We start from the raw sequence: 14,517 nt of genomic DNA, 5'->3' as shown, positions 1-14,517 counted from the left end.
ACACTTAATTACTAACTTAAACCAAGTAAACTAAGTTACTTACATCATCTTCATATTTAATGTGAATGTCTGTGATTTTTACTTGTACATTTTTAATTACTTGAGTTGCCAATTTTTCCAACAATGTATCCTTTTTGGCTTCTTTTGGTTTATCTATAAAAAACAGGAAAATACAAGTTCAAGACTTGAAATTCTCCAACAGAGGGCAGAGAGCAGAAGCAAGAAGAACTACAATTCTCCAGCCTGTGGAAGGAAAACCACATTCACAGAAAGATAGACAAAATGAAAAGGCAAAAGACTTTGTACCACATGAAGGAACAAGATAAAACCCAAGAAATGAAGTGGAGATAGGCAACCTTCCAGAACAAGAATTCAGAATAATAATAGTGAAGATGATCCAGGACCTCAGAAAAAGAATAGAGGCAAAGATCGAGAAGATGCAAGAAATGTTTAACAAAGACCTAGAAGAATTAAAGAACAGACACCTAGAAGAGTTAAAGAACAAACAATCAGAGATGAACAATATAATAACTGAAATGAAAAATACACTAGAAGGAATCAACAGCAGAATAACTGAGGCAGAAGAATGGATAAGTGACCCGGAAGACAATGGTGGAATTCACTGCCACAGAAGAGAATAAAGAAAAAAGAATGAAAAGAAATCAAGACAGCCTAAGAGATCTCTGGGACAACATTAAACACAACAACATTCACATTATAGGGGTCCCAGAAGAAGAAGAGAGACAGAAAAGACTTGAGAAAATACTTTAAGACATTATAGTCAAAAACTTCCCTAACATAGGAAACGAAATAGCTACCCAAGTCCCAGAAGCACAGAGAGTCCAGGCAGGATAAACCCAAGGAGAAACAAGCTGACACACATAGTAATAAAACTGACAAAAATCAAAGAAAAATTATTGAAAGCCACAAGGGAAAAACGACAAATAACATACAAGGGAACTCTCATACGGTTAACAGCTGATTTCTCAGCAGAAACTCTACAAGCCAGAAGGGAGTGGCATGATACATTTAAAGTGATGAAACGGAAGAACCTACCACCCAGATTACTCTACCCAGAAAGGATCTCATTCAGATTCGACAGAGAAATCAAAAGCTTTACAGACAAGCAAAAGCTAAGAGAAATCACCACCACCACACCAGCTCTACATATAAATATATATGCACCCAAAATAGGAGCACTTCAATACATAAGGCAACTGCTAACAGCTATAAAAGAGGAAATCAACAGTAACATAGTAATAGTGGGGGACTTTAACACCTCACTTACACCAGTGGACAGATCATCCAGACAGAAAATTAACCAGGAAACACAAGCTTTAAATGACACAATTGACCAGAGAGGATTAATTAATATTTATAGGACATTCCATCCAAAAACAGCAGATTACACTTTCTTCTCAAGTGCACAAGGAACATTCTCCCAGATAGCAATCTTGAGGAAAAAAAATGGAGCTGGAGGACTGAGACTCCCTGACTTCAGACTATACTACAAAGCTACAGTAATCAAGACAATATGGTACTGGCACAAAAACAGAAATATAGATCCATGGAACAGGAGAGAAAGCCCAGAGATAATCCCACACACCTATGGTCAACTAATCTATGACAAAGGAGGCAAGGATATACAATGGAGAAAAGACAGTCTCTTCAATAAGTGGTGCTGGGAAAACTGGACAGCTACAGGTAATAGAATGAAATTAGAACACTCCGTAACACCACACACAAAAATAAACTCAAAATGGATTACAGACCTAAATGTAAGACAGGACACTATAAAACCCTTAGAGGAAAACATAGGAAGAACACTCTTTGACATAAATCACAGCAAGATCTTTTTTGATCCACCTCCTACAGTAATGGAAATAAAAACAAAAATAAACAAATGGGACCTAGTGAAACTTAAAAGCTTTTGCAAAGCAAAGCAAACTACAAACAAGACGAAAAGACAAACCTCAGAATGGGAGAAAATGTTTGCAAACAAATCAACGGACAAACGATTAATCTCCAAAATATATAAACCGCTCAAGCAGCTCAATATTAAAAAAACAAACCAAATCAAAAAATGGTCAGAAGGCCTTCCCTGGTGGCACAGTGGTTGACAGTCCGCCTGCCGATGCAGGGTTCACGGGTTCGTGCCCCGGTTTGAGAAGATCCCACATGCCGCGGAGCGGCTAGGCCTGTGACCCATGGCCGCTGAGCCTGCGCGTCAGGAGCCTGTGCTACGCAACGGGAGAGGCCACAACAGTGAGAGGCGTGCGTACCGCAAAAACAAAACAAAACAAAACAAAACAAAAAATGGTCAGAAGACCAATCAAAATATGGACAGAAGACCTAAATAGACATTTCTCCAAAGAAGACATACAGATGGCCAAGAAGCACAAGAAAAGCTGCTCAACATCACTAATTATTACAGAAATGCAAATCAAAACTACAGTGAGGTATCACCTCACACCAGTTACAACAGGCAACATCAGAAAATCTACAAACAACAAATGCTGGAGAGGGTGTGGAGAAAAGGGAACCCTCTTGCACTGCTGGTAGGAATGTAAATTGATACAGCCACTATGGAGAACAACAGTATGGAGGTTCCTTAAAAAACTAAAAATAGAATTACCATATGACCCAGCAATCCCACTACTGGGCATATACCCAGAGAAAACCATAATTCAAAAAGACACATGCACCCCAATGTTCACTGCAGTACTATTCACAATAGCCAGGTCATGGAAGCAACCTAAATGCCCATCGACAGACGAATGGATAAAGAAGATGTGGTACATATATATGAGGGAATATTACTCATCCATAAAAAGGAACAAAAGTAGGTCATTTACAGAGACATGGATGGATCTAGAGATTGTCATACAGAGTGAAGTAAGTCAGAAAGAGAAAAACAAATATCATATATTAATGCATATATGTGGAACCTAGAAAAATGGTACAGATAAACCGGTCTGCGGGGCAGAAATAGAGACACACGTGTAGAGAACAAACGTATGGACACCAAGGCGGGGAAGTGGCGGGGGTTGGTGGTGGTGTGATAAATTGGGAGATTGGGATTGACATATATACACTAATCTGTATAAAACAGATAACTAATAAGAACCTGCTGTATAAAAAATAAATAAGATTCAAAAAAAAAAAGAGTTGAAATTCTCACATAGTTCATAATCAATGACCAAACGATAGCTAAGGCATTACTCAATGGAAATTACAACCTATTCCAGTGTCCTTCTTTTATTTTAGATTTTAATATGCATTTCCAAATTAAAACTTATTTTTGAAGTTACATTGTAATCTAACATTCATTTGACCTTTGAAGACAGAAATTAAGTGGCAATGTGTATAAATAACACGTGGCATAAAAACTACTTTTACCTACCTTTTGAGCGATCAAGACCTTTAAAAGGTTTCTTAAAATGTTTTTTGTGCTTTTTACGTTTACGTCCTTCTCAGTGGAAGCATTTTAGTGAGAAAAGGATAAAATTCAAGTTAGCAGATGAGAGGACAGAAAAGAAAACAAGAGACTTCTTCCTGACAGCAAATTTTGGTACAACTCACCTTACTTTATTCTAAACTGATCTGTTATTTCAATACAAGCAGAAATTCACAAACCTTCTTTAGTCTAGAATAACCTTCTTTAATCTAGAAAATAACTTGGCAGGTGCAATTATACAAAAATTGGGTAAAGTAGCCATACAGAATGCCCTTTATAATATTTATGACTGCCTACAGTATGAAGTTTAATTTCAGCATTACCAAAATATTGGAAATGTAATAATGACAGGATAAAAAGACTTTCAGAGAAAGGTTTTGATAAGTGTGTGGTAGGAACACAGGAACACAAATGAAATGAATGGGTAGGCTGCCGACAGATGACTTCCTCTGGATGATACACCTCACAAGCAGAATACTTTAATAACTTGAGGACATAAAGAATACAAAAAGGGCAAAAAAAGTACATGGACTTGTACACTGAAATTAGCTTAATAATTCCTTTAACACCTCATCCACTTTTATTTGGCACTGCCTCACTTCATGGCATTAACCCAAACCTATCTTACCCAACTTACAAATCGTTACATTCAACTGCCTATTACACATCAACTCCAGTCCACGCTCTTGGGGCAGCCTCTGTATGGTCTCCCCTGCGTCCAGTCTCCACTGTTACCGCCAACCTAACATCCTTCTATACCGCCACCAGACTTGCATCTTCTAAAATACTATTCAGGCCTGTTAATTCCCTGCTCAAAATTCTTTTAAAGGCTCTCTGCAGCCTGCCAGATAAAATGAGAAAGTGTTTGCATGACACAAAGGTCCTTTCATGATCCGACTCCTATCACCCTGTCCTGTTCTATCTTCTGCCACTCATCCTTGCACTGGATACTTCAGGAATACTACTTACACTTTCCAAAACAAACCGTAACTTTCTAACGCCTAATGCCTCTACATGTTTCATTCCCTGAACTTGGTTTCCTCTCCCTGAAGTTCTTTACCAGGCAAATTCCTAGGAGGCTTCCAAATCTCAGGTCCAGCACTACAGCCTGTGTGAAGCCTTCTTTGACTCTTCCAAGCATCTCCAAGGCCATCTACCCCTGCACCTTATATAGACTTCCATTAAGCAGTGATTACACTGTATTTGAAGTGTTTGCACAACTGTCTTGTTACCAGGAAGGAGTCTTCATTAGGACAGGAATTATCCTAACATCCAGGCACAAAGCACATGATACGTATCTGTTCAAATGAATCAAAAAAATCCACATCTGAACATTATAATAAAAATATAAGCTCAGTTAATGTTACATATATTTGAGAGAATATACATGATATTTAGCTTAAAATTTTAAATTCGTTCTTCCTTGATATTTTAAAGCAAATGGTCCTGTCACTACAAAAAACTAAGAATCAAATCCTGGGTTTTAAGAATAAAACCCTAAGTTTCAAGAAGAAAATATTTAATAAACGTATAACAAAATCTGGACTTTGCTATTACCAGTAGTTCTTGTCACAGTGATGTTCCCTCAGCCTTTTTCATTTATAAATTAAACATTCAGAAAAAGACTAAGTTCTCAACGAAATACCATTTGAAAAGAAACAGCTAAGAAAGCCAGAGTAGCCCTGAAAACCATCCCACTTAAGTAGAAAGCTTTTGGAGACAGGAGTTCAGCTGCCTGGGTTTAGAATCTACCATAACTCACTCTTCTCACCTGACCTCCTATTATCTCTCTGGTTTCACATTTGTTCTAGCACCTTGTTCTGTCTTTGATCTCAGTGTTAGATGCACCACGTTTAAACATCTTCAAATAGTTGCAAAATCTAATCTGAGTACTACATATTTCTTAAGAGAGAGTTTCTGTTTAATCGGATGGACAATAAATTCATGATCCCCAGTCACTGTCTAAAGCCGTTCTCAAATGTTTTGGTCTCAGGGTTCCTTTAACACACTTACAATTTAAGAACCTTAAATAGCTTTTCATTAGTGTGGGTTACAGCTATTGATATTTACCATATTGGAAATCAACACTGAAAATCTTTTTAATATTAACTCATTAAAAAACCCATTATGTGATAGTACAGTTAACATGTATTTATGAAAAATAACTATATTTTCCAAACAAAAAGTTGTAGTGAGAAGGGTGGCATGGTTTTACAATCTTACAAATGTCTTTAATGTCTGGCTTAGTAGAAGACTGCTGGATTCAAATATCTGCTTCTGCCTTTGCTCTTTTGGTATATGTTGTTTAGATTGAAGTATGTGAAGAAAATCTGACCTAACTACAGATATGTAATACGAAAAGGAAGGAACATCTTCACGGTCTTTTCATGCAATTATGGATACTACACCAAACTCAACTACTGATAGCTTCTTAAAGTTGCACCTTGGAAACTGAAACTCTATCAGTGTATCTTTCGTCTGAATTAAAATCAGTCTACCTTGCTCTTTTATACATTCATAATTTTTTACCACCCACTGATAATATGGAAATATTACTTCACTGAATTATGCAGATCTTACAAACACTGAGTCACTTTATTATTTAATATCAAAAATCACATTGTTAACACCACCACAACTCTCATCAGAAAAGTCTTTTAAGTATGGGAAGCCATCAAGCTCAAAGTGGCAAATACAAATTCCCCAAAATTCTAATTTTTGTTCAGACACTCAAATCTTTCTGCTGGCAACAAACACTGTCAGTTGTTTTTTCTTAAAGTTGTATTGTTGAAATGTCTACCAAACACCCTAATCTGAGTAATAATAGTCTGTCAGCCGTTCTTCCAAATAAAATGGCTTTCCATGAAAAAAGCAACTGGTTTCACTGACAACCCGAACAACTGCACAAGTATTTTTCCTTGAGACAATTATCCTGCTTCAGTCTGCAGAAGTACCTTGTGTATGCTTCCTCTTTTGTCACGAAACTTCAAAGACACATATGCTCAAGAGCTGTAATTTATTAAAATTAAAATTTTTCTATTTCATCAATGAAATTCTTAAGTAAAATTGGTGCTTTTTCCATTTTATTTTGTTTTTTACTGTGAGTGATTGGTAAGGAACAATACAATGGCTCCTAATAGTATAGTTCAGTGCCACTGCCTCGATTCATTTAAGGCAGCCAGCAATTTTACACAACATTACTTTTGCACCATCAGCACCAATGTCAACATAGTGAAACATCAAATAATGTCTTAGCATTATTATGAAAATAGTTTTGACTTTTTGAAAACCACTGCTCTAGAAGTTTTGGGTTGGTTGGTTGGTTGTTTTTTAACGCGGAAGGAATATACACTCAAACTGAAAACAACGAAAGGATTATAAAGTACACACAAAGTCCTGGACAACTAAAGATATCATCAACAAACTTATTCTCATTTCAGAATCATCAAATTCTAGGCCTAGGTTTTTATCCAGGCTAATATACCGTTTTGGAATAAAAGGAAACTCTGAATCAATGAGGTTTTACTTTATAGTGACCTCTGTCTGTTTTGTTTTGTTTTTAGCAATGCTGCCCAATGATTTTGTTACAAGTTTGAATGGGCCAGTGGAATTCATTTGTATCCTGGAGGCAGGTTGCTCCTAGTAGGATCAGAAAACACGGCCCCTGGCAGACTACAGAAAGCTGGTTCAATTACAACCTACAAAACTGGACAGTGAACCATGAGTATCCCCATGCTATCTTTTATATTAAACAAAGTGACTCAAAGACAAATTAACATAGTCAGCCACACTTACTCAAGGGGCAAATTTGTACAAAGAGAAACTCCTTTCAGGGTAATTTCATTCAATGCTGTGAAATCTGCATGCAACTTATTCTTCCATTTGTCATAATGAACCTAAACATTAAAGAAGTTTCTAGCAGCAAAAGTAATTATATCAGGGCTTCCCTGGTGGCGCAGTGGTTGAGAGTCCGCCTGCCGATGCAGGGGACACGGGTTCATGCCCCAGTCCGGGAAGATCCCACAAGCTACTACAGAGGTGAAGCAAATCAGGGAGGACATGAGAAGAAAGTCACAGAAACATCTCTTATCAAGGTTCTAAATAAAGTCTCACTCAAAAAATAAAAGGTTCCAATTTATTGCTTTTTAAAAGTCTGAAAACCACTGCTATAGGAGAGGAATTGCTTAATTGAGAAACTACTATTCTACAGAACTAAAGTCAAAAAGGCAGTCCAGATCTGAAAGTTATCTATAGATCAAACTGTAAGCTTCATAAGGGCAGTGGATTGTGTCTGTTTCACCTCATGAATATTCAGCATCCAGCATAGTGCTTGCTACTAGAAGACATTAAGTATTTGGTGAATGAATAAAATGCTGAAGGTAGAGAAAAGGAAATGATGGTAAAGGGGAAAAACATGAATTACATTTCCATATTTTCTAAAAGGATGACACGTCATATGAACTCCATTAAAAGCACAAGCATGGATAAGAATATAATTTTGTATGTAGCTGAATATAATTAACCATGCATACCCACCAGGCTTGATGTCCTTGTAAACAAAGTTTTCCAAGCCATATATGAACTCCCCTGAATGTGCGCCTGCATCCGCATGGCAGCGATAACCAAAATGCAAAGCGTTTAAAAGACACCTTTAATTTTACACATAAAATATGTCTAAACTTAGTTCAAAGAATTAGAAATCATGTAACAGAACAAGTAAAATCCAGTGACACCAAAACAACTTACTTCTAAGGAAATATTTTCAGTGACACCATTTTCATTCTTTCAACATATAAACTTTGTTTTCATAACATTAAAACAAAAATTCTTAATAATTAAAATAATAATTTCAAATTAAGCAAAATAGACAAATATCAATTATGGCTAATGTCTCATTGATTTGCCAAATTTTCCAAGAAAGCAAAAATCTGCTGTTTTGGTTCCCTTTTTCCCCACCATTTTGCACATTTTCAGAATGAAATATTGCTGTGATATTCATGCTAATTTTAGAGTCAGCTGAAATGAATTCATCTTACTTTAGTGTATGTTCCCTTTCAGACACATTGTCTGAATCCCTTCTATCCATTTTTGTCAGTGATGGCTAGGTAGCACCATCTTCCCTTTCCCTCCTCAAATCTAGCCTAAACACCACTACAAGCTTACCTTCCTAAAACACAGCTGTGATCACATCACTCTCCGGATTTCTTTTAAAAAAGTAAAACTTACTTTCTCACTGACTACCAATTAAAGTCCATTATAAACCAGAGTCAAGAGCCAGACTGAGTTCAAATTCTAGCTCTGTCATTTTCCAGCAGCATAACCTAGAACAAGTTATTTAACTTCCAGCTTTCTCAACTATGTAATGGGAACAATAAAAGCCTTTATATCATAGAATTACGACTATTAAATGAGTAAGCTGACATAAAGCATTTTGAAGAGTGACCCGCAAATAGTAAATTCTCAATAATTATTGTCATCACCATCATGGCATTCAAATCTCTCAAAACTGACCTAAACTTAGCTTTCCAACTCACGTCCGGCTGTGCTATCAAACTTCCAAATTCTTAGCTGCTCCCCATACATGCTCTACATTTTTTCTTTTCACTGTCCCCTTTACCATCGCTGTCCCCTTTACCTAGAATGCCCTCTCTCCTTTCTGCATACTCATCCTTTAGACTCAGCTGAAATATATACCTTCAGTGTCCACCCTGATCTCTGGCTGAACGTAATATGCCCATTATGAACTCCCGTAACACTCTTAGCTATACCTCTTTGATAAGACTCAACACTCTCTCCTATTTATCACTATACATGAAGTCTTTCAACAGTAGGCTCCAGGAATTTTCTAATTTTTGTGTTTCCAACAATCTGTTGAACAGAATAGCATCAGACTTCTCAAAAGTACCTGGAAGTTAGAAGATTTTGCCTTCAAAATTCTAATTTTAAACCCAGCATTCTATCCCCAGCCAAATCAAACAAGTATGGAAGTAAATTACAAATCTTTCAGACTTGAAAGGATTTTTAAAATTATATCCAGTGTATCCTTTCTTAAAAGTTATTAGAAATGTTCTAGCAAAACAAAGGAACAAACTAAAAAAGAACAAAAGGCAAGGGACCCAATGAATTAAAACAGAAGAGCAGTGAAGACCAGTTCCAGGATGACAATTATGCAGCAGAACTAAAAAAACAACCAGTTCAGAGAAAGATCTCCAAGAGGGACAGGGGAACAGGGAGAGGACCAACAAATGGGTTTGGCCAATTGGAAAATAACACTGATAGTCATATGATAAATAGATTTCATGTAGTACACAAAAAGAATTGAAGATAAATTTACAAAGAAGACCAAGCAAGAAGCATTTACAAATTCAAGAAAAACAAAAGGCTACATAGCAAAGGAAATATAATCACAATACATTATTTGACCTATGCAGTGAATAATAATTATATTGTCATAGTAATGTAAATTTTGACTCGTAATTGGACAAAAATTATGATATAACCATTTTGTGAGAAGACAGAAAGGGGAATTTAGGGTGAAAAAATTGTAGGAGAGGTGAACTCCTTAACTACTATAAAAGGAAATCCAAAATAGTGCCTTACATTAATACATTAGACAACAAAGAAAGTTAATATTTCTAAAATAGATGGTTCCCTCTAAGGAGTGGGTCTAGAGGGTAGAGAATGGTGGAATACGAAACTGACATTTTTCATCATAAGTCTTTTTGGAAAAACTATTTGATTTTAGAGTTAATGTTAACTCTAAAATTTTAGAGTTTTTGATAAAATTAACATTTTAAAATACAGAATCTATACAGCATTTAAAAATCTTTTGGCCTCACTAGGAATTTAATATTTCCCTTTACTTTACAATAGCCTTTCCAGGAAAATAAGCTCACTACAATGAAATAAAAGAAGAAAAATATCAAGAAAGTTTATTTTTACAGTTAAGCAAGCTCTCTAGAAATGAATTTATATTTCAATTTTCTTTTTTCCCCACATAATAGTGGGCAGTACTTTATTTTAACAAATGAAAGAAATTAAGTAAAAATAATTTTTTAAAGCAGATCAGCCTGAGGACTCTATTTTCATTTTTATCATCTGGTGCTTATAATTGAATCACTTCCTCTCCTTACCTCCTAGTCTCTATACATACACGACAGTGCTTTTAAAATCAAGAAATAAGTGGAAAAATAATAAGTATGAAAAATAAAGTATGGTAATCAAGTCAAAACTATTAATTAATAATGGTGAAATAGAAAGCACCTAAAGGCCAGGGTTGTCTTATCATTCGTACGAATAACATTACATGAACGTAGGATCCATATTCACACAAACTAGAAAAAATACTTATATGCAGTCAAGATAATTAAATGTATTTCTTGACAATTAAAGGAAAAAACCTCTATCAACATATTTCCCAATTCCTGAATTCATCTTTTATACTCAGAAAAACATTTTTCTGACAAATCTAATGTAATAATGTTAAAACTGAGTTTCACTTTCTGAATTTTAGTTCTACCCAAAAAAACCTAAATTTTATCATCCAAGAAGCTACAATGTAATGATTATATATTATATAAGCCTAACAGCCCCATTTACACAAGCTTAATACTACAGATGTTCATCCCCTATATATTTATCAGATCATCCTTAATAGCCTCTCTGCCAGACACAAACATATAAGTTTCCCTAAGTATTGAAAACCCAGGAGTCAAAATTTCATAGGCACTTAATACAAAATGTATAGCAGGTTATCATTTTGCTGATTGTCAACTACTAAAACAGGAGAGAGTATATACCATGCTTTTTCTTATAGTTCACTGGAAACACTAAAATATTTTTTAAGCAATCACAGCTATTTCCATTCCAAATAAAAAAAATAATGAGTTTGGGGTTTGTTTCTCAAGAGGGAAAATATAACTTAATTATACATATTATAAATTATTATAAGTGTATAACTACATCTTATAGCAATATATCCAAGCATATATAAATACACCTATTGATGACTACATATAATTATATATATTTGTGTTAAGAAAACAGATTTAATCTGAATTGATTCAAGAAAGAAAGAAATAAAATTTTAGTGCTCTCCAAGCCTTTTTCCTCATTTTTATAAAACTACTTCTAATTAACCAAAATTGAATAAAAAGAAATACTCACACTGAACTGTCATAAAACAAAACCACTACCACCTTGCTTTATCTGGTACATAAAAGTACTAGAAATGAAGAAAACTGTTTTCATGGAAATATAGATCCTTAAGTTTCAGCAGAAACATAAAATATGGTTAAATATGAAAAGCGAAAGGAAAAAACATGTTTAGGCTTTTAAAAAATTCTACCATTAAGACAGCCTCTGTATTTTAAGTATTTAGTACTTTTTTGTAAAAGAATCAGTAATTCTGAGTAAGAGAAAAACACTTGTGGCAAAAAGAATTCGAATCATTAATAAAGAATTTTAATCAGCAAGCTATTTTTAAGAGAGATTTCTTATTGATTTAAATAAATATCAGCAGCTTAAGCTAGGAAAGATAACTTATTATAATATCTAAACATAATTTTTGTCATTTCTAACTCAACATTTGCCATATTTTTTAAGAGAGACCAAAGAGAAATGCCTTAACATTTTTAGTACCATCTTCTTTCATCACAGAAATATATAAACATGCTACCGAATGACACAAAAATGATGTAAAATGCTATAACTCTCACACCCCAATCTGCAATTGGGGTATGATTTGACTTGAAAGAGAAAACCAAACTTGGAAAGGCTTGTAAAACTCCTTCAACTCACCATCCTACAGACTACTCTTTTTCATCCTATCCTTATTGTTGCTCCATAAAGCAAATTAAAATACTCACCAGATTTATTTTTAGATAAAAACAAAACATTGAAACTTGAGACAAGATGTTAAAATGCTGAAATCTGAAAATTCAAGTTTTTAAAACTATCATGTATAATATAAACAGATAGCTAGGAAAAGAATTACAGCACCATTTCCTCTAAACATTATTTCACTATATTAATATACCAAACCTTATTATCTTTCAACAACACGTGTGAAAATGCAGACAAAGAAACCATTAACCTTTGGGAAAAACAAACAGGCTTGCAAGAACTCAAAGAATTTGGGAAGTCTCCATTAAGTAGCACAGTAGAAATGACTGGTAAGAAAAGTAAAAAAATTTAACTGGCAGTGAGATAAAATAATCACAAAGGCAGTGATTCCCAAGTGTGTGTCATTAAAATCTTTACAATCAATATTGTGAGAGATGATTTTAAAAGAAGATTCTTTCTTTGGAACTACAACTTATGAAGGCCTATGAAAGAACCCTCTTTACAGAGCATTAAATATATCTAAAATATAGGTATATGTACATTTATCTAAAACATAAACTTATTGTACCTTTCTCCGCTGCTTTTTGAAGGGCTTCTTCAATTCGGCATAACTCTTTCTGTTTAATATCTTGCAAGGATTTTTCTTCCTTTTCAGCATCATATTTAATACCTAAAAATGTATAGTTAATTCACACATCAAGAAAGGCAATTAATAAATAAATAAGAAAAGTTCAGGCTCATTATAATATTGTATTGTGTGTGTAATAAGTAATTTTTTGTAAGTCAAAAAACATTTATATTCTTTAGATTGGTTTTACAAAAAGCTTAAACATAAATGATTCTTATTTATTTACAAAGCTTACATCAAAAGGAAAAGGACAGAAGGAAAGGAATTAAAGGGAGAAAGAAGATAGGAAAAAGGATATTCGGGGAAAAGGGTGAGTAGAAAGGTGAAAGGGAGGAACAAAGAGAAAGCTGAATGTATACCAAAAAATTTCCAGTTATTATATCTGAGCGGTAAAATTTTGAGTAACTACAAAAAACATGTAATATTCAATACCCGCTGGTATCAATGTAAGATTGATAAAAAGACTTTCAGAAAGTAATTCAAGAACATGTATCAACAATCATAAAACATATATATCCTTTTAATCTAGTAATCTCATTTCTGATCATGTATCCTAAGGAAGTAACACAAAATGAGTAAGATATCTATAAGAAGGAGGAGTTTATAATGTTCCCTATAATAGCAAAAAACAGTTGGCAGACCATAATGGAATATCATATAGCCTTTCAAAATTGTCACTATCACCATGAAAACTGTGAAACATATCAAAAATATATATATTAACCAAAAAAGCCAGATCCAGTTGTATATATGATAAATGCTACATCAAATCAAGCATGTATACAGTAAAGACTGGAAAACAAAAGGTAAAAATAAAAATTGTTTCTTTTATGGTTGAGAAAATATAAGTAATTTTCCCCTAAAATACCCAAACTTTTCTTAACAATATATTGTACTCAAACTGGAAAAACATTAATAATGAAAGATATCACTTTAAAAAACATCAGTACTTTAAAAATTAAAATACTATACTTTATAATGAAAAAAATTATCTACTTTACACACATTTTTGAAAGAACATTCACTCAAAATCAGAAGCAACAAAATGGGAAAAAAAATTTTTCCAGTCTGTAGATTAACACATTTTTAAAAACTTATTTACTTTTATTCCCAAAAGTAAAAGTCTAATGTATCTCAACTTAATAGGAAGCCTTAGTTGTAGAATAATTATTCGTTGACAATAGAATAAATTTCAAAAATGGTTGAAATTATTCTTTCCAACAATAGCATAAAAATACTTTATATAAAATGTGGCAATATATGTGTATCTGTAAAATGTATGTATTGTATATGTGTACATATATGAATATGATTAGTTTATTTCTATTATCTTCTTTTTTACTAAACATATTAAAATACTTAACGTAGGTAACAATTTTATTTTACTATGATGCTATATAATTTTACTATGATGTTTACTATAATGCTTATAAACCTAAAATAACATACTTGCCCCAGGGACAACAAGCAGGTATAATCCCTCTAGGGTCGCAACAACAGCTTCTCCATAAAGGTTCTTCCAAGGAATCTTCAAAGTTAATTTATCTAAAGGAACATAATTTCAACCTTCTTATTTGGATGCTCAAGA

General features: G+C 33.9%; 1 protein-coding gene across 2 annotated transcripts in view; it reads right to left on the bottom strand.

Moving 5' to 3' along the window:
• VPS13C (vacuolar protein sorting 13 homolog C) overlaps positions 1–14,517 on the bottom strand; it is a 174,676-nt gene that overhangs the window by 137,956 nt on the left and 22,203 nt on the right. For both annotated transcript variants that reach the window (XR_009518476.1, XM_060005858.1), the window contains exons 4-6: positions 14,379–14,474; positions 12,870–12,971; positions 44–153 (exon numbers count right to left, since the gene is read on the bottom strand). Coding sequence is in view for 1 of the 2 variants with exons in the window: in XM_060005858.1 (XP_059861841.1) it covers positions 44–153; positions 12,870–12,971; positions 14,379–14,474 (308 nt within the window). In the remaining variant the exon portion in view is untranslated. The remainder of the gene's footprint in view (positions 1–43; positions 154–12,869; positions 12,972–14,378; positions 14,475–14,517) is intronic.

This window comes from Delphinus delphis, chromosome 2, assembly GCF_949987515.2.
Source record: "Delphinus delphis chromosome 2, mDelDel1.2, whole genome shotgun sequence".
Taxonomy (NCBI): Eukaryota; Metazoa; Chordata; class Mammalia; order Artiodactyla; family Delphinidae; genus Delphinus; species Delphinus delphis.
Note: the sequence above shows the minus strand (reverse complement) of the source record. Positions and strands in the feature narration are given on the sequence as shown.